Below are 21,610 nucleotides of genomic sequence, written 5' to 3'. Positions count from 1 at the left end.
GGCGGGTGATAACATGGTAGAGCTCCTGAGCTTACAATGCCTACCCTACGCCCTCTGAAGAATGGCTCCGCCTGTGTTCCAGCCTAAAAGTAGGGCAAAGGAGTGCCTAAGAATTCCATGGGACCTTCGGGGCCAGGAGAGACTAAGCAGATTACACTATGTAGCAAAGGGCCCCAGGGGAAGGACTGTCATGGAAGAACACCAAGGGCCAACAGAGCAAGGCAGAGGAGAGCCTGGAGCTTTGGAGAACTGTGGCTCCGGTTGTGACTCGGGCTTCTCTAGCACTTTGAAAGATACAAGAAGAAGAAACTAAAATTCTCTCTGAGTTCCTTTGGCTGCTAGACAGCGCATCTGTGAATGTGGCGTTAGGCAAAGCCTTGGCTGAGTGGGGCCCTAGGTCCCATCCGGGTGTAGATGCTTCCTCGGACACACTTCCCATCAGCACCCTTCCCCGCCACCTCACCCTCTCCCCTCCAAAAGCCACCATACAACTCAGAACCAGCACACCTTCTCCCAGGACGCTTAACTAACCTCCACTGGGACTGGATGACCTTCCCTGGATCAACCCCCAACACCTTGCATCTCCATGGTCCATTTAATCACTTAGTTGAGTAGTGTGTGTGCCTTTGGAAACAGGATTTCAGCCTGAACTTGTACACTCAAGCCTGTGCCATGTCTGATAAAGAAAGCTTCGGTAATGAAGACCACTGAGTCTCTCAAACTGATGCTTTAACCGGAGCTAAATGGTGGGGAGAATTTACCTAAGCTGAATGATAGGAAGAGAGACCCCGTTTCTGTGCTCAGCCCCGCGCCCATACACCACAAACTGAATTTCCTGTGTTTGTACTGACACCTGTTGCTTGTTCAGAGGCCCAACTCTTCTGCTGGTTCATTCTGTATGTTCCTAAAACATTTACATAAAGACTAGCTCTACAGTGAGAAGGGGCACAGCAAAGACAGAGTAAGACTCTAAAATCCACTGAGAGAAAGTGTAGAAGGTGTTATCGTAGATGATTTGGGTGCCAAGTCCCAGGTCAGATGTTTTGTGACCACAAGCCTACATGAAGGAAAGGAGGCAGTCTCCCAGAACTGTGCTAACGGAGCAGCAGCAGCATATTATAGGACGGGCTTCCTCCGTTTCCCCAAGCACCTTAGAGCTTGCCAAATAACTAAATGGATCTTTTGAAATTAATCCAGCCCTAGGGAGGAGAAAGAATGCTTTTAACTTGGTGTAACACAAGAGTTACACAGGAAAGGAATGGATCCAGAAAGAAAGAGAGAGAGAGAGAGAGAGAGAGAGAGAGAGAGAGAGAGAGAGAAAGAAGAAGAAGAAGAAGAAGAAGAAGAAGAAGAAGAAGAAGAAGAAGAAGAAGAAGAAGAAGAAGAAGAAGAGGAGGAGGAGGAGGAGGAGGAGGAGGAGGAGGAGGAGGAGGGGGAGGGGGAGGGGGAGGAGGAGGAGGAGGAAGAGGAAGAGGAGGAGGAAGAGGAGGAGGAGGAGGAGGAGAAAGATGACAATGAAGACGACGACCTTTCAGGCCAAACCAGAAACATGAACTGTGTCTGTCCACACTCTACATAGCCCTTCCAACCTCTATAGCATTCAACCTTGCTCACACCTGAGGCCAGCCAGGCTGGGAGAGCGACACAGGCTGGATGTTAGGACAGTGGAGAGGCTTGGGGGAGGAGGCAGAAGGAAGAGATGAGCTGGCACTAAGTCCTGCCACCAACCTAGGGTAGACCACACCATATTCCTATTATCCTATGACCCATCATGAAGAACAAAACACCCAAACGGGCTGGAGAGATGGCTCAGAGGTTAAGGGCACTGACTGCTCTTCCAGAGGTCCTGAGTTCAATTTCCAGCAACCACATGGTGGCTCACAACCATCTGTAATGGGATCCAATGTTCTCTTCTGGTGTGTCTGAAGACAGCGGCAGTGTACTCACATACATGAAATAAATAAATAAATCTTAAAAAAAAACAAACAGAGATAACGTTCACCCACCTGTACTATCTAGACTTGTAGACAACTTGAACCAAGACTAAGAAGGACCCCAAATCACCTGTGAGGCTACTGGGCTCGATGACTTTGCCATGGGCTATGACTCCTTTCCTGCTTCAAAGAAGAATGCTGGACTATGCTGGCAACAGACAAAGACCCTCAGCATGCAGAAGCCAGGAGATTAGAGCTGAGGTACTCATGCCAGATCCACAATCAGGGCACCCTGGAACAGGCCAAGCTTGACACGTGCTGAGCCACATGGCACAGCCAACACTGCTGTGGGGTCACAGAGCAGGTCTTAAAAGCTTGTTGTTCAGCATAAGGGACAGAGATGAAGTGTGACTGAGGACCCTCCCTTGTTGACAGCAAGGCATATGAACAAGCTGAATGGCAACACAAACACCAAGGGACGGTCTTTGCCTGTCCATCTGGGAACTGTCAACTCTGGGAAGATGGAAGTGTTTTGCTCACATTTCCCCACTCTTGGAGGTAAGAATTAAATGGGCCTCTGGTTCACAGTGAGGACGTTTCCTGTAACTCACAGGAAAGCACTGAGCATCTTGTACAACTCCCAGTAGCTCTTTCTCTCAACAAAACCAACAAAAGTCATATGGCCTTGATTATAGAGGATCGTCTACAGTAACTTACCACATTCTCCTCCAAGGATATGAAACAAAACATATTTATTCAATTAATCCTGACTTAATTCTTAGAGAAATCAAATGGTGCAAGAGGGTGTGTGTCTCAAAATACAAGCTCCCAGAGGACAGGGACGTGGCTGCCTGTCCCCGCTGCCCCCCTCCCTTGTGACCTAGGAAACCATTTACACATTGATTACTTAAGTGAACAATAGAGCAAGTGACTAGGCAGATGTCCATGTCCTCAACTTCCCCAATCTGTACTACACATTGCATTTAAAATCATTAGTGGAGAAGCTTGTGGTGGTCGCTGACTGGGAGGGGAGAGTCAGTTCTCCCCAGGAGTGTGGACCCTGGTAGGTGACCCCTCCCCCCAGTGAGTGGCAAAACCTACATCCCTGTGTACAATGTCAGCACTAATTGGAATCTGTGAGTTACAAAAAAGGAAAAAAAATGGAGAGGACATGAAGTTGGGAGGAGGATATGGAAGGAGGACCTGAGAGGACTTGAAATATAGGAGCAGGATACATTGTATACATGTATAAAATTCTCAAAGAGATTAATTTTTTAAGTATCATAAGAGAGGAATGGCCTACCCATAGGCTATCATTTTTGCAACTTTGACCTGACTGTAGATTTCTTTTAGGGGATAGAAGATTTCCCACACAGCACCCTTCCCCCTAGACACCACTTGTCCCTGCCCATGCACTGTGGCAACTCAAAATGTGGCCAGATGCAGCCAGAGTCTTCAGGGACACAACCTTCTCCAGATTTGGATCAATGGCCTATAAAACACTTCCAAAGAGCTGACCAGGCCCAGAGAGGTGGCTTCGTACTTCCAGCTCATGGATGACACAGAAAGAGCAGCAAGGGAACGCTTTCCCTTGTCTTCTCCTCGGTGAGTACAGCCAGCAGGCCTGGCGGGAGCAGTGGGCAGGAGGAAGTATCAGGTAATGAAAAGCAGGCAGATGTCTTAAACACACACGGAGACCAAACTGGGGCCCAGGCCTTGTCTGTATTCTATAGAAGAAGCCACTTTGCCGCCGTGGTGAAGATGGACTTGATTTTTAATGATCTCCCCTCAGCCTCTTCTACCACAAGGGCATTAAAGCATCTATAGGATCTGCCAGCAGCAGGGGATTCGTCAGCTGCAATTGCACTTAAGACCCCGGCTTGGAGCATCTGTTCCCAATTATAAGTGAGACCGGGGGTTCATTAATACTGCCACAATTTCAGCTGGATCCTCAGAGAACTGGCTCTGCAGACATTCCCAAAGCCAGGTGCAGATGTGAGAAAGGGTTCTCCCCCACACTCAACTGAACTGATGCTTCTCGAAGACTGTCTCCCTGGCAAAACCCACAGGGAAGTAAGAATCGGCCCTCCCAACAGGCTTCTGAGGACCATGTAATTTCCCTAAGTAGGACCACTGCCTGTGTGTATCCTGGTGGGCATACCAGGTTACCATCCTTTACCACAAAACACTAACACCCAGCACAGGTATGGGTCGTAGATTCTGAGGGTTCCTGTTCAACATAGATGTGTGTGAAAAGACACCAGAGATCTCTACTTCTTGAAAATGTGAAAACGAATCCTTTTTAGATTCAGGAAGACTCACATGCTCCAAAAATAAGGAAGAATAAAAACAATTACTTGACCATCACCAGAACCCTGATTTGGCACATTATGGAATGCATACATTCACTGGCGTGATCTAACAAATTAAAATGTCCTTTGTGAAGGCCAATACTACATTAATGTCTACTGCTGCTAAATGAATGAGAAAGAATGTGAATGTTAAACTATAGAAACAGCTTATAAATTATAGGAAACCTGGGCATGAAAAAGTCTAACTGTCTTGAGATGGTTTATCAGGTAAAGTTACCTGCTGCCAAGGCTGAGGGACTGAGTTCAATCCCCAGGACCCACATAAGGGAAGGAGAGAATACTCTCTTGCAAGGTGTACCCTGACCTCTATAGATGTGCCTTTGTGGACATGTCAATCCCCACAAATAAAGATTTTTAAAAAAGAAAATTGAAGTCTACTGAACACACAGAGATGCTACCCAAAGAGTTAGCATCAACTGCATATTGGACAAAAATGAGTGATTTACTTCTTTTTTTTTCTGTGACATCTTTTATCTTTTAAATTATCTATTCCTTTAAGTTGGAAAAAAACACTATAAAGTCAAAAGAATAACAGAATCCTCCCATTAGAGTGTAAATACATTTTTTTTCTATAGTCCCCTTACCTACTTTTTTTCTGTAACATTCAAAACACTATTGTGCCCTTATCTGCTTTCATTCATGAGCTTGGCCCTCTCCTGCTCCCTCTCCTCACCCCCCTCCTCCCTCCTGACCCCCATCTCTCTCTCTCTCTCTCTCTCTCTCTCTCTCTCTCTCTCTCTCTCTCTCTCTCACACACACACACACACACACACACACTCCATTCAGCTAGGAGAGTGCCTGAGAAACAATAGATACTTGGCATAGTTTTTACTTGGATCTGTGGGTTTGATTATAGGTTTGCTTCTGGTTTTTATTTTTAATTGCATGTGTTGCTACTACTGAATTTTGATTCAGTAGTAGCAAAAGAAATTGGCCTAACCACTTTGGGAAATGGTCCAACCACTTCTCTTAAAGCTGAATGCTCACTTGTCTTATGATGAGCACTGGATTCCACACTAGGTGTGTTCCTGGGAACCTAGGCCTACCCACAGACATGTCCACGACAGTGTTCTTATGTAATAAAGCCCAATTGCCTCCCAAATGCTCCTTAATAACAAGTTGGCCATGTTTGGAGTATTCATAGCACAATAAAAAGGAAAAGATAACAGGTATCAAAACAAAACTCAACTTTGGTGAATGAAAAACAGACATAACACAGGGGTAGCAGACACAACAGAGATAGCAGACCCAACAGAGGGATAGCATGCACATATGCACACACACTGTTGACAGTGTTTAGGACCCCAGAGTCAGGCAAAAGGATATCAATTGTTAACATATTTCAACATAAATCTGGGTGAGCTCAGGTAAGTTGACAACAGGCACAGGCATGAAAGCATAACCGACAGTCCACTAGGGATATGGTCCAGAATCTCAAGTAGAAGATGCTGGAAAGCCCAGTATGCTAAACTTGCTGGTCTATCTGTAGGCATGTTCTTTGTAGAATGACTTCAAGCAGGTTTCTCCAATCACTACACACTTCTTTGCTTTTCTCAGGCAGAAGCCATGTTTGTCTCCCTACTGTAGGTAAGCACAGCTTGGCCAGTCAGTCTCTGTGTACCAAAAACAGGTACAAGCAAACTAACCAGCCTGCTGAGTCAGTAGGGCAGGATCTGGTCTCTGGAAGGCCCGTGACTGAAATGACCATAGAAAGAAGCTATTCAAAACCACATGCAAGGAGCTGGACGGGTGGCTCGACTGTTAGGGCATTTATCCTTCTCGTAGAGGATTCAGGATCAGATCTCAACACCCATATGGTGGTTCAACTCACAACTGCCTGCATGACCAGCTGCAGGGGGTGTGATACCCTCTTCTGGCTTCCGCAGACACTGCATGCATGCAGCACACATACCCACAGACAAACACTAACACACATAAAATACAAATATATAAATCTTTTTATGATGTATTACAAAGGTTCTTCTGCAGAGTTATTTAAGCCAGCAGCCCAGGCACATGAAAGTTTCACAGTTTCCAAATACCAACCAGAAAGTGCGGCAATTGGGTCTTCACGGGGATGCCATTTCCACTCTCTTTCACTGGAAGTGACACAGGACTCATTCAAGAAGATGAGAAATGGTACAGACTGGGCCCCAGGGCTAACACAAGGCTGGCTGGTTATAACGAAAGCCGTGAGCATCTTGTTCAAAGTGCTGGGCACTCACCAGGAAGGCCTCCAAAGTCCCAGGAGACTCAGCATGCCCACTAAGCATGGAAAGATCTGGAAAAACTCAGATACCTCAGAATAATGGCACAATGGGAAACCCCCAGATAGCCACACATCTCTTTAATGGACTCTTTTCTCCATCTTGGCCATAGGTTTACCAATTGTAGGCATCATGAATTTACTACCGATTAGGAAAAAAAAATCAACCAAGTGGCATAAAGTGAAGCTTAAGACTTGGGAGGGAGATCAGTGGAACAGCTTTGGAACACAGGACCCTGTCAGCTCTTGCTACTGATCACGATTCCCTAAGCCTTAATGAGTCTTCTTTTTTCCATGGCCCATGATCTTTCCAGAGTAATCTGGCCAACCAAACAAAATGCTTTGATATACCAAGGAGAAGGTAGCGAGCAGGATCTCTGAGCCTGACCCCATTTCTTTCCTATATCTCTAAGTGCCAGTATGTATCTGAGGGTATAGCCCCTGAAGAAGCCAATTCTTTGTCACATCTATTCTTTGTCTACTCTATGACCTTAACATATCTTCTGCCTCGATGCCTGTTTACTGTAAACTCAAGCCAATGTCGGAGTCAATTTCCTTCAGTTCGTCCACGTGTAAATCATACCCAGTCTGTGATGAATATGCAAAAACAGAGTCTTGTGGAATTTGGCCTCTGAAGACAGGAAGATTTGGGTTTGATGGTTACCCAGTCCTCTGTGGTGGAGAAGGTCCCCGCCAATCTGACTGGGGTCATGAGTGCAAACATTCCTACACCAACCAGGACCTCAGTGTTATTCCAGTCCACAGATGAGCCATTACTGGTGTTCAAGCTGATGCATAGCACACATGCACTTGGAAATGGGATCTTTCCTTCTCCTGATGTCAGTGGTATCCCTGTTGGTATAAGGTAAATTTGCCAGTCTCACTTTGCTTCCTGGTGTTGGTTCTTTGGGGTGAATGGCTATTCTCCAGGCTTTCTCTGTAAACACTGCCTGAGAACCACCTACACCCAAATTACCTAGACTGTGCATCAGATGTACGTTCCTTGATGCCATTTGTACATGGTGGTCTCTGTGATCTAGACTGACAGGTCTCAACTCTGTACTGAAGCAAGCCCTGCCAGTGACTTTGCAGTGTTGTATGGTTAGGGTATGCTGGCCCAGCACAGCCCACTGGGCACTGCTGTTTTAGCCTTGTCTGTGGGTGCTCATCGCTAACTTGGCCTGGCCTCTCTTTGGACTAGTTTGGAATCGTTCCCTATATAGAGAGACACAGAGTGTGTATAGCTGAAATGGAAAACAAAGACCCCTCCCCACTACATCCCATTCTATCTGTTTTATCTGGGCTGAGATTCCCTAGGGCAGCTCTAGGAAGCTCTGCTTCTGGCCCCAAACACTAGCACTGCTCCACTCTGCATAGGCACCCACTCCCCCCCCCCCCCCGCCAAAAAAAAACCCTGATGGGGAACATTGATGATAAGCCATACATAACATTGGAAAAGCCTAAAGTTATTACAAACACATGCATAATACGGCCCTTTTCCTCCGATATATTGTACTAAGGGCTGAAGAGATAGATGGCTCAGTGAATGGTTAAAAACACTGACTGCTCTTCCAGAGGACCTGAGTTCAAATCCCAGCAACCACATGGTGGCTCACAACCATCTGTAATGGGATCCAATGTCTTCTTCTAGTTTGTCTGAAGACAGCTACAGTGTATTCACTTTTTTATAATAGTGGCTTATGTTTATTTTTTATGTACGTTGAGTATCGACAGCCCTGTCTCTGCATCCTGTGCATGTCTGGTGGCCAAATGGCCAGAAGAGGGCATCAGGTCCCCTGTAATTGGAGTTACAGGATATTTTAATTCTCTTGACGTGGGTGCTGGGAACTGAACCCAGGTCCTCAGCAAGCGCTACTACCACTGAACCATCTCTCCAGGCTCACCGTTTATTTTTCAAGCATCAGATGACTGTCCTGAGGGACACACTCACAGAGAAATTGTAAGAAAAGTGACCCAGTCAAGGTGATTTGCACATCTGTGGATGCATCACTCTTCCTCTCCCTTGAGAAACCATTACTCTCGTGCCTGCCATGGGGACACAGGGAAGGCCCACACCCAAGGCTATAAAGTACATGTCTTGGGTACAAGGCAATATGGTGATGGGATACAGTTGTCTCTCCCTACCATAACTGACCTCTGAGAGCAAAGCCTTTCGTGTGTGACCTCAAAGTCTGGGCTCCACTTGTTCTCATCAATAGGAGAGAGGATGGGAAAGAGTACAAGGAATACTGACTTCACAAAGCATCCAGGAAACCGCAGCACCTCATCCCTAAACAAAAGAGGGAAACACAGCTCTCAAGCCCAGCTCACTTGACTAGCCACAAAGACACTTGAAAAATATGTAGTACTACGGTGTGAGCCCATATGCACACAGCACCAAGGCTGTAGAGGATGGCACAGAAAGACACAGTGGGGAGAGAAGGGGTAGGAGACCAGTGCTTAGGTCGTCTTTGTACCTCAAGTTCTATCATTAACTCTTTTGTCCCCCAAAAAGGTGTTGTGTAAACACATAGGCAAGAGAAGCCTCAGATAAACACACCTGATAAAAATACCTTACAGGCTTTCTCATTTCTGGACCCTCAGCCCTGCCCATGCCCCTGCCTGGATCACTGCTGCCTCTTCTCCTCAGCTAACTCAGACCATCTTCTGGCTCAGCCTCTGTCCCTTCCCCAGAGATGGAGGCTTTCCTCATCCAGAGCTTTCTGGAGTTCCTCCTCCCTGTCCAGGCTCCAGAAACCTGTGCCTCTGCCTCCCATCTCTCCTCCCAGCTATACCTGGATGGCTATATGAAGGAGATCTGTCTCACACAGAAGATCAAAGACCCAGGACAGTACAGACTGGCTGTCTCCTGTCCCCAGTACCTAGCAAAGACCTGGTATGGCTGGCATTTGAGAATCAGTTCCACAACAATGAGACACCCATCTCTGGATCAACTGTTTATTATTGCTTGGGGTTCCCTAAGCCCTAGGCAGTGTGCTCTGACCACTGTGAATTATAGGCCCCTGGCTGCGTTTAATAAGTAGGAACTGAACAGCTAGTTATTGGGAGAGAAGGAGCAACAGTCTGACCAATCCTAGGCCTACTGTCAATTAGTTCTAAATCCAAACCTGGAGCTTAGGAGTAGACTTGAACTCTGTGGGAGCCATCACTAGACTGTGTGGGTCCAGTCCCCAGAGGAATTGTCTCCAAATTGTTTCCAAATGTGGGAACTGAGACCAAATGGTATGTATCTGGAGTGCAGAGGGACTAAGAAAGCCATGGTAGCACACAGGATAGCTGGACCATCTGCCTCAGGGCCCCATCCCATCTCTACCCATAAATCTAGCCTTGGACAATCATTTAGTCTTTTACAGAAATGTCTTCAGTATAATTATCTAACGTTGGAAAATAATGCCATGTGTTAGCATCTAAGTAACGCCTGTCTAATGTCCAGCACAGAGACACCTCGCAATAGGAAAGTAGATGGAGCTGCAGAGATGGCTCAGCAGTGGAGTACAGAACGCTCTTGCAAAGGACCTGGGTTTAGCTCAAAGCACTGGACCTGTAACTCCAGTGTCCAAGGTTCTTGTGCCTCTTCTGACTTCCCAGGCTCCTGCATGTGTGCAGTGCACGTAGACACATACAGGCACATGCACATACATGATTTTAAAAAAAAAAATATAAACTCAGCCTTCCTGAAATATGTGAGTTTAGAAACTGTGTTTGGTTTGAAATGCCATTCTGAGTAAAAAATAAAATAAAATTTTTATAAAATATCTAATTACTTATAACTAATTTTCCTCTTATCTCCTCAAGCAAAATAACAGCTGAGCTAATGGTTGGTCAAGTCTTTCCCCTTGGGGACTCTTATGGGTCAGGCTCTCTGTTTGGAGCCGCTTCTTAGCTTGTAAAATAGCCTTGCCAGCGTGTCCCAAAGTTCCTGGTCTCCCAGAAGTGCAGTCCAGTGCTGTCCCTGTTGGGGGAGGGAGGACCACAAAGACCAAGGGGAGATGGGAAACTCAGTTCAGACAGTCAGCAGAGACAAGAAACCCTACCACATCTGCAGAGCAAGACCTCTCTCTTCACTCTGCCAAGGACAGCCGAACAGAAGGCCAGAGAAGACAGGATGCTCTTAAGCCTGTCAACCCTTAAACTGTCCCAGGGAAGTAGTTATTTCTCTCAGTGGTCCTGTGGTCCAGAGGATTTAAGACAGTGGGTTCATTAAAGAGAGTTAGGATCCCAACTCATTCATGTCTCCTCGAACCTGTTTAATCAAAATGACCTGCCGAAACACTCTATCACAAACCCACCTCATGTCGTAACAAGTTAATGACCAATCCATTAAGCCAAGCCATCTCTGCTTGCCAGCTCCATGGACAAAGTCAACCCCTGCCCTCCAAGAGGAAGTCCCACTCACACTTGAAGACCATTTTAAGTGAGATGTTACGATCAGAGAGTCACTGCCACCCATGTCTGCCACCGAGACCGCCACATCCCCGAGAGCATGTTCCATACACTCTCCTCAGAGTTACAAGCCTAGGTCACTCGGGAGCAAGACAAATGCCAACGAAGGCAGCGCTTCTGACTCCTCAGGCTTACTAGGAGGTAATTATCCCGGAGTTAAATGTCAAGGCGGATTCACGTGTGCAAAAGAAAGGAAATGTCATGTTTACTGTAAGCAACAATATTGTTTTAATCAAATCAGAAGCTCATTATTAGAAGATAAAGCTTGACACATACCAACAATAAGCTGTGCCTACCTTGCTTCACACTGTTCAGGTTCAGGGCTGACTGACACAGGGAAGACTTGCTTGCCTCATGCCGTGGATAGAGCTTTGGACAGGGTGCGCACACAAGAGCCATTCTGCCCTGTCGGTTGCAGGCCCCAGGCCCCTCCACATTCAGGTATCTCTGGAATCCTGGCTAAGAAGCTCAGCTCTCCTGACAAACAGGCAAGGATAGTGGTCCTTTTTTCATGGGGTTGTTATATTAAATTGTACACAGGACGTGCCTTGAACAATGCCCGACATACTATAGGCTCCATAAATGTTTGCGATTGTCTATTTCTGCCAAGTTAAATCATTTTCTTACAGCCAGTGGGTGTTATCTTCATGAGAAAAAAAGAAAACCATTTTTAAAAAAAAAAAAGAGCAGAAAATAAGAGAGAACTGTGCCACAGCCTAAGTTATCGGAGACAAAGGATTACACTAAACCTGCTCCCTTTTACAGGTCAGAGCCTCATACTTAGGAAGTAGTCAAATATTTACAAGGATGAATAAAATGAAGGAATGAATAGAGGTAACTTGGTCAAAGCTAAATCAGACTTGAGACATTTTGGTGTCTCGGATTCAGACCATGGGGAAGTCGGATACGTGAGTGAGTGCTAGAGATGGGAAAGTGCTTTGTGGCTTAATACAAATGCTTGCTTTCGATACTCCCTCCTGATGATGGTGATGGTGGTGACAGTGACGGTGACGGTGGTGATGACGATGGTGATGGTGGTGGTGGTGGTGGTGATAGACTTGCCCCATTCCCTGCCCACCAAACCCATTATTTTTGTTTTCAAGACTGATTTGTGCCTCCCAAATATTCTTGACTAGGTCATCTTCCACTGGAGAGTGGTCAACTTACCAACTGCCATCTTAGAGAAAACTCTCTTCTTCCCCCAGCAGCTAACGATTGCCAATAGCTTCATGGATTGGGGTGGGATTGCATGCCCAGCTCCTCTCTCCATGTGGGTGTTTGGTCTGGCTGGGACTTGCTGTCACAACTACTGTGAGCTCACATGTCTCGCTGTCCTGCTTATAGCTTCCTTCCTTCCTGATGTTGTATTTGTGAAAATGTCCAGGCCTCCTTCTGGCCAAAACATCCCAATTTCTATTCTTTATAAAGTAATAAACAAGCTAAGTAACCACAAGCCCATGGAGAAACCACAAGCCCATGGAGAAACCACAAGCTCATGGGGGAACCACAAGCTCATGGAGGAACCACAAGCTCATGGAGGAACCACGAACTCATGGAGGAACCACGAACTCATGGAGGAACCACAGGCTCATGGGGGAACCACAAGCTCATGGAGGAACCACAAACTCATGGAGGAACCACGAACTCATGGAGGAACCACAAACTCATGGAGAAACCACAAGCTCATGGGGGAACCACAAGCTCATGGGGGAACCACGAACTCATGGAGGAACCACAGGCTCATGGGGGAACCACGAACTCATGGAGGAACCATAAGCTCATGAAGAAACCACAAGCTCGTGAAGAAACTATAAGTGCATGGATAAACTACAAGTGCATGGAGGCACCACAAACTCATGGAGGAACCACAAGCTTACAGTGGAACCATGAGCTAATGGAGAAACCACAGGTTCATGAAGGTACTATAAGTTCATGAAGGAACTATGAGCTCATGGAGCAACCAGAAGCTCATGGAGAAACCACAAGTGTACAGAGGACCCACCATCTGAGTGATTTTATGTCATTATTGAATTCCTAACTCCGGCCAGCTAGTCATGAAGTCATTCTAATGGTTCAACTGGCGATAATGAATATTCATGTGCTGAGAGTGACAAGACACTTTTAAAAGTGGCAGTTCAGGAGCTGCCAGGTCACCTTCAGCAATGCCACAGCACATTCAACTGTCAAGAAAACAAGCAACTCATCCCACCATTGTGTCCATTTTCAAGTTGATCCGGTTGGTATGATCACTTCTCTGAAAAAGACTGCTTAGAGCCAAGCGTGGTACTGCATACCTATAATCCCAGCACTAGCTAGATCAGAGGGTCAGGAGTTCAAAGTCAATCTCAGCTACATAATGCGTTCAAGTTTAGGCTGGACTAGAAGAAGCTCTGTCTCAAAACATCAAAATAAAACAAAATGGAGTAACCCTTGGTTTTTAGCTCCCCAAGACCAAAAGTCATTTCTAAGTGTCTCTCACCCAAGCCTGACAAAGTAATGAGTTGATGGTGAGAGATGGGTAGATTTTTTTACACTGTGAGTTTCAAAAACCTGACTTGCATCTTTACCATATTCTTTTAAAGTGATCAGAGACTTCAAAACCGAAAGCCCCAACCAGGCCTGGTGGCGCACGCGTTTAATCCTAATACTTAGGAGGCAGAAACAAGGGATCTCTGTGAGTTCCAGAACAGCGGGGCTACACAGAGAAACCCTATCTCAGAAAACAAAACAAAGAAGGAGCCCCAAAATAATAGGCCCAGAAGCTCAGGTTTTGTTAACCTGGAACAAGGCCTGGATCACTGGAACTGATCAGGCTGACCAGGCTCCTGGCACCCGAGATGCACTTTCTCTCTTATCCCTAGGGTGGCCTGTATCTGGAGAAAGCAGCCTCCTTCTCCTCGGTCCCCAAGGGCTTCTCCACTTCTACAATCCAACTAAAGATAGTTGGGCTTGCAAAAAAAAAAAAAAAAAAAAAAAAAAAAAAAAAAAAAAAAAAAAAAAAAAAAAAAAAAAAACGATCTGAGTTCACACCACTTTAAAGGGGTTAATGGCATTCAATTATTTCTGAGCCACTGCGGAATCACATGACTCCATGAAGCGTGGAAAATGGTGAATGATTGATGATGTTTGCAAATATTTTAACATCTTTGGATGTTTTTAATGGCTTGCTGAACCAAATTGTCATTTTCACAAACTATATACTGCTAAAAGCACTAGCTTGACACTAACTCTGTTCTGGAGGCTTCTTGCTTCATGGTTAAACCTTGGGCCCTTCTTCAAAACAATCATGAAGGCAGTGTTCCCAGCCATGCTAAGAAACATGAACATAGCACGCCTCCTAAAAAGGAGTCCAGATCCACAGAGAAGAAGCCCGAGGATGTGGTTCAGCAAGTAACCTGAGTCTCGCCATCAGTCAAGATTCGCTGAAAAATGTTGGTCTTCTATTTTTAGTCAAGACCATGCAAGGGAAAAACAAGAAATAAGCTGTTCATTTTCTTAAGATGCAAAGCCAAGTGGGAATTAGGACTTTAAACTCAAGACGCATGCAGACCTTCACACAACCCAGAGATCCAGCAGGCTTGAGTGTTTCCGCCCACACGTTCCCTGTTCCAAGTCGCCCAGCAATGGCGGACCATCCTCTAAACCAGCTGTTCTGAACTTCCTAGTGCTGAGACCCTTAAATACAGTTCCTCCTGTTGTGGTGATCCCCCAACCATAAAATTACTTTGTTGCTACTTCATAACTGTAAATTTTTTCTACACCATAACGTAAAATCTGATATGCATGGTATCTGACATGCAACTCCCAAAGAATCATTAATGTAAATATCTGATATGCAGTATCCCAAAGGGGTTGCGATCCACAGGTTGAAAACCGCTGCTCTAAACCAAGCCCAACTTGCCCAGGTATGTAAGGGTTCATCATATGCCTGGATCCTCAACCCTTACTGACATGCAATAATTTAAAGCAAAAACAAAACTATGTCTTTACCCCTCCATGCTCCATTCCTCACACACCTGGCCAGGCGTGGTCGAATCACAATTTGGCCCTTGAGATCTTAAAAGCGCTATAGACGGCTAAGAGAACTTAGTAGGAACTGTGAGATGCAGCTAGAGTCTCTTTATGTTGGGTCCAGCAGGCAAACAGCCCCAAATAACCAAGGAGATTCAATCTGTGTTCGAAAAGCTCTTCCCAGAAGCAGCTCCTCCCAGGAGCAGAGGGGCTGGGAGAGCATAGCAGCAAATCTCCACTCAAGACTAAAGTTGCTTCTCCTTCTGGGAGGGAGAACTGGACAGGTGCTATTTAGAAAGCACAGGAAGGCATCCAGATTCATTCAGCTCCTCAGAAACTGGCTCCCTGCAAAGCCTGGAGACACTGAGAATGAGCTCTAAGAAATCCAGTGGAGAGGAATGTGGGGTGCCTTTCTTTACCTCTATGAATAAGCCATGCCCTAAGAGCACAGGATCCGGTGGTATGGCTCAGGTCATCCCTTTAAATATATATATGGTATGGCTCAGGTTACACATACACAGATTTATATATAAATATATGTGTGTTCTAACACATAAACTACTGCATAAAGACAAAACAACATTCAAACATAAAAGCTTTACTCATTATAAGTCTTGGACATTTTTAGAATATTGAAAGCATCTTGGGGATTTTAATGTCCCATTAATTTCTGCTACTCTGGGGAGTCTTTGAAGGGGCTGGGAGCAGGTCCTGCTAGGGAGGGTGCTTCTTGCCCCATCTTCTGGGGGTTGGGGGTGGGGGCAGAGAGGTTTGTAGGATCCAGGACTGCATCGGAGACAAACAGCAGATGTGCCCTGATGCCCCAGAGTTTCTACCCCACATCCCGCCTAGCACTCATGGGGAAAGGGGGCTGATTCTCTGGACTGCCTGGTCCCTTTTCCCTTCCACAAAAGTCTGGGAGACTCCAAACCACCACATTGTTCGCTGACATCCTGTCAAGCCTATTGCCAGGAGACACCCCCCCCCCCGCCCCCAGACCTCCCCTCACGCCTGCCATATCTGGCTTCCTAATGAATGAGCTATGCACGTTTACTAGGGATTTTTTTTTTTTTTTTTTTTTTTTTTTTTTTTTTTTTGGTGCGCCCTAAAGATGTCCAAATCCTGCCACTCCTGGAAGCTTCACTCCAGGGCTTGGTCAAGTCAGTCTGCCATCAGGAGCTTGCAGACACTTGGAGAGCCCCGCTCCCCAAGCTGCTTAAGGTTCGTGCCCTGTTTGTGTGCGGAGAGCTGCATCAATCCTACAAGTGAACACACCTGGACTACAGGTAACACACAAGAGCACCCAGCCTTCCAAGTTCTCTTTAAAGTTCCTCTCAGGCTAGTCGTATGCACTGTGGACTTCCATGGGAGGTTTGAACCTACCACCCCCACCCCTACACCGGCCTCTGAGCTTCCCCTCCCCCCCCCCCCGCGCGCCCCATTTTCCACCCCCAGGGCTGGTGGCAGCCGTACTCACATCTCGGAAGCGGTTCCAGTACTTGTCACGGTCATACTGGGAGACGGTGCTCAGCCACTGGTCATTGTCTAGGAAATTGGCGTTGTTGAGGGCCGCGCCACCGGCCAGCGCGTCCAGGTGCCGGCTGTCCACTTGGAGGAAGCACCACGCCGCGGCGGCCGCCACGAGCACCGCGATCGCTGGCATCTGGGGGCAGGGCACACGGGCGTGAGCCGGTGACAACAGGGCTACCTCAAGCCCCTCACTCCCACCGGGTGTCTGGGCGCCTCGGGGCGCGCACAAGCTGCAGCGCCTGGGCTCACAGCGGGGGACAGGGTGGTCCCTCTCACACCTGGGACGGAGGCTGCACCTGGAGAGCCCTTATGAATGGAAACAGCTACAAACGCAGAGCCTAGGTCACGGATCCGGGGCCGCCGTCAAACTATATAGGACCCTCTCACCCTCTCTCGGATGTGGGGCTCCAGTACATCTCCCCCAAACCCGGATGCTCAATGTGCCAGCCGCACTCCCACAGACGGGGCCCCACAGCTCTGGGGCAGGGATGGGGATAACAGCGCTCTGAGCATCATCCCAGGCTCTGGCAGATGGGGGCTTCGGGGTGCCCTCAAGCCGGGCTTCTTTCCCAGCTAAGGCAAAGGTCTCTCTGCTCCCGGCCCGCGGCTTCTGCGCAACAGGGACACGCAGAAATGCCCCCAGGCCCTGACCCTGCCGGCCCCAGAGATGGCCTCGGGAATGTCCCAACTACGCCAAATATGCCAAGTTGGGGCTTAGTGTTCTGTGGACACGTACCTTGGGAGCCCGCCCGAGTCCCGGCGCCCGACTTGCTGGGGTTCCTGTACCGCGGTGGCTGGGAAGGCTGCTGCCCGGCTCGTTCCCCTGCGCACCTGCCGCCGCCGCGCGTCCGGCCGCTTTGTGAGCCCGCAGCGCTCTGGCTCGTCTCGGGCGCGGCGTCCGCGGGCGGAGGAAGCCCGAGCTCCTAGCCGAGGCCTCTGGCGCCCCCTGGCGGCTACTCGGCGCTGAGCGGTCCCATGCAGGAGCGTGATTCATTCGCAGCTCTCTGCAGGGCTGACTGACACAGATTTCAAGCCCAGGGGAATGATGTTAGAAGGCCAAGAAGTCGCCAGTGTTGAGGGACTCTCAGCGAGTAGGTGATCGGGACACCCGCCTCAGAATCTTTATGGTGGAGAGAGAAGAGGGCCTCTCAGCTTTCTGAATCAGCATTGCTTAACAGGGTCTCCAAGAGTCTGCCCTTTAAATGAGTCCCTGATGCCTCTTGTGCACAGACAATAGTTGAGTGAACTTCTCTACTCCCTGGTCCAAGCCATACACCCAGCATCTCTAAGTCTGATCCCCACCCAAAGTCACCCCTAGGAGTCCTATGGAACCGTCCTCCAGCTTCAAGCACAGGACAGAAGGAGAAGGCTGGCCTTGGCCCAGCCCTCGCTTCTCTTTCTCAGCAGTTTGGTTTAATAGGGCTGGGAGGGACTTAACAGGTGCCCCTGCCTGAAAACAGGTGCAGCCCCCTGCCTGCTTCTTTGCACTGCTGTAGCCTATTGCCCCATACTCTGTTAGAGACAAACTGACCACACACACACACACACACACACACACACACACACACACACACACACTACAAATTCAGAACACTTCATAATACTTCTTTGAGAAACACCAAACACCCACCAAAACCCTAGTCTTCTGCACACCTGGTCCTTGCCTTCTTCTACCTTCTGCCTTCTTCTACCTACCCTTCTGCCCCTTGCTCTGTTCCCTCCACTCCTCACTTCCTACACAGGAGAGCCTTGGGGTCAGACCCCAGTGGCAAGGACTCCTCCAGCACTGGGCTCACTTTGGCCCTTGTCAAACCCTAGCTACCGGAACCTCTGAATGTATTCTGCAGCTGCCTCATCTCCACTTGTTCAGAGATTTGTGGTCCCTGTGATTCAGGCCAGGACCTCGGTGACACTGTCCTGAGAACTCAGTGTTTCTCAAGCTACAAGCTCACTGTGCTTCAGGTCACTTATGCCAAGCGTGACCTTCCCATGGGCTGGAACTCTATGACAGGACAAGCTGTCTTGCTCTCAGCTGCTCCTCCATGCACAGGGCACAGTTCATAACACACCATGAACAGTATCAGAGGAATTCTGAGCCCCACTTTTCAATATGCCCCCACAATGATGTGGCCTCTTGTGAATCGGGCTATAATAATTTGGCTACGGATGGCATGGTTTAAGTGGAACTGTGATTTATTTTAAGCATAGGCTGAATTGCAGCTCTGTGCACTCTGGGAAGCCTTAGTAGGAGAGAAGTTTTTTTCATGTTTTCTTTTTTCATCTTGGGGAAACACCTCACCCAGGGAGTATCTTATCACAGGGATAAATACACTGAGTGTCTGATGTCATAGCTGAAGCAAGAGAGGCTTGGAATAGTGAGAGGAACGCGTCTTACATTTCAAGAGAAACTTATATGCCAAGTTGGGGATCAGAGTTCTGCAGACACGTACTTTGGATGCCTGCCCTAGTCCTGGCACCTGAGTTACTGGGTTCCGGTAGCACGGTGGCTGGGAAGGCTGCTGCCCGGTTCATTCCCCTGCGCACCTGTCGTCACCATGCATCTGGTCCGGCCGCTTTGTGAGCCTGCAGCGCTCTGGCTCATACGGACCTATGCAAGCATTACCTCATCATTCCTCAGCCATGTTTTGTCAGAGGCCCTGTTTTGAAGAGTCACATCTGATGTCATTTTGCATCCCCATAACCAGTTTTTTCATCAAGCCATCTTAATTTACCTCTGAGCAATAAATCCAGTGATGGGCAGAACAAGCAAATGCCATACCCCTGATGGACCTCAAAGTCTTAAACCCCCATCTCCAACTTTTGGGTCTCCAGAACAAATCTCTCATTTTTCTGGAAAGACCTGTCCCTAGTCTAATTAGAGGGCATCTGCTCTTGGCCAGGCTCCAGGCTCACAACTGGAATCGTCCCTGTAACCACTGTTCATAGGAAGGGCAGCCAGCACCGCACAGGCTGGAGGCGTGTATGTCAGAGCAGGCCTGAGCCAAGAATGGACTTAACCTTGTAGTAGGGTGAAGAGGCTGGCAGCTGGACACCTGCCATCCCCTCAGCCGGTGCTCCTGGGGAGGGGTGTCAGATTTATTCGGCTGTAAGAAGCACCCCGGACCGAATCGATACCGTGCCTTGGGGCTGTATTTCTGCTCTTCATTGGCTCACATACAAGTACAATAACTCCTTGTTTTAACATAGTTCTCATTTCCAAGGAGCCCACATGTTTTATTTTCGGTTTAATGGATCCTCAAACATGTGCTCCTGGCTAGACGGAAGCAGACAGAACCGTCGCCACTTTCTGCCGAGGAGAGGAGATGGCAGGAAGAAACAGGAAGGTCACAGAGAGACGGTCTAGCCCAATCTAGCCCCGGAAGTGTAGGGCAGCACCCCCTCAGGACCCTTGGCTGGCAGGTTGGGCTGGGACCAACCTACTGGGCTCCATCCAGTGACAGGGGTGCATTGTTTGGCTCTCCGCCTGGGTTTATTTTTAGCTACAAACTCATATGTCTTCCTGACATCTGTCATCTCTGTTTCAGAACCTCAGCTGCTCCAAGTTCAAAATGTCAACGGTAGGATGCTTGAGTCTCATTCCTGGCCCTGACCTATGACCCCACCTCAGGGAAGCAACCTCCCAGTCCTGGCATCAACTCTGACCTTCTCAGTCCCCACCTTCAATGACCTTGTAGGATTACTCAGCTCTTAAATTCTTACCAAATCCCCCTCCCTCATGGCTGATTTCCTGCATCTCTCATCTGCACTGCATAGGGCCCTGGCAGGAGCAGCCATCTTTGGATCACCACAGAAAATTCTTGTGTGGGCACTGGGAGGGAAGAAAACCCTTCACAGGCATAGAGTCTTCTCTCCACATAGATGTGACCTCTTATCCATATTTACTGCTCCTGCTCTCCCCTCAGGACGAATAACCAACACCTCAGCTTGAGGCCCTGTGCCTCCCTCTGAGCCCTCGGGCTTCCCCCTCCCCCTGCCAGATTCCTGCCTTCGGTTATGATCACCCACCCTGACCCTCTACAGAGCCTCTCCTGTGCACTCCCTACAGATTGCCTGCTTGCCTGTGCCCACACTTCTACTAATAGTTTGTCCTCCCTAACAGGCCTCATCATCACCCCAAGTCCTCAGACACAGCTTCCCTGGTCCCCACAACCTCAAGGCCCTCAGAACTACTTCCTACCCATCTTTCAACAGACACACTCAGCAGAAGGAAGGCGCAGCCTCATCCAGGTCTATTCTACTTACTATTGAGTCTGTAGCGCTTTACAAAACCACATGCACATAGTAGGTACACAAGAAATTCTGACTTAACTGGAGAATGTATGCCCAAAGCTCTGCACATAGTATGTAATCAGCCAATGCTGACTGAGCAAGCAAAGACTCAAGGTTCAATGGTTTTTATTTCTTTCATTTCTGAGAAGCAAGGAAGCTCCCAGGTTTATGTTAGAGATTTTAGGTCCCCAAAACCCCTTGGGTAGAGGACAGGGCCATGAGAGAGCTGTGACCTTGCACTTCTGGGCCAGTCTGACATAAATATAACTCTGTAGTCAACCGTTCCCTAAGAAGAGCAGGAAGGAAATTGATGCATTTCTTGTCGCTATGGAAAACAGCTCACCCAGCAGGGCCTGTAACTTTTATGAACACATTGATCTCACACATTGATTACATGTATGCAGCAGAGTCAGGTTCACTCCATCTCCCACATCCCCGGCAGCCATCCCTGCCTCCTACGCGCTACGTGTGCCTTCCTGCTTTCTTCCCCTCTTCAGGGCCATAGTGAATGGGTGGCCTGCCTCAGGAACAACTAATCTTAAGCAAATGTGTGTATCACAAAGAGAAGAGAATAAGTACCAGAGCTCAGACAGTCAATCAACTACACAGAGTCAAAGAGGAGGGAGCCAAAGTCCTAATCAAAGATAAAAAATGACCCTGGCAGTAAGTACCAACAACTGATACCATGGCTGATGCCACACGGGCATGTACCCATGTCAAAGAGCCCCCATCTTATCTGGGGA

General features: G+C 47.9%; 1 protein-coding gene across 2 annotated transcripts in view; it reads right to left on the bottom strand.

Annotated features, from left to right (window-relative positions):
• Spock1 (SPARC (osteonectin), cwcv and kazal like domains proteoglycan 1) overlaps positions 1 to 17,460 on the bottom strand; it is a 475,872-nt gene extending 458,412 nt beyond the window's left edge. For both annotated transcript variants that reach the window (XM_034510535.2, XM_076938921.1), the window contains exons 1-2: positions 17,314 to 17,460; positions 16,525 to 16,710 (exon numbers count right to left, since the gene is read on the bottom strand). In XM_034510535.2, coding sequence (XP_034366426.1) covers positions 16,525 to 16,710 — 186 coding nt within the window. In that variant the 5' untranslated portion in view covers positions 17,314 to 17,460. The remainder of the gene's footprint in view (positions 1 to 16,524; positions 16,711 to 17,313) is intronic.
• Positions 17,461 to 21,610: the final 4,150 nt, after the last annotated feature.

Source organism: Arvicanthis niloticus, chromosome 8 (genome assembly GCF_011762505.2).
Source record: "Arvicanthis niloticus isolate mArvNil1 chromosome 8, mArvNil1.pat.X, whole genome shotgun sequence".
Taxonomy (NCBI): Eukaryota; Metazoa; Chordata; class Mammalia; order Rodentia; family Muridae; genus Arvicanthis; species Arvicanthis niloticus.
The sequence above is the reverse complement of the archived record's forward strand: the minus strand, read 5'-3'. Positions and strand labels throughout refer to the sequence as shown.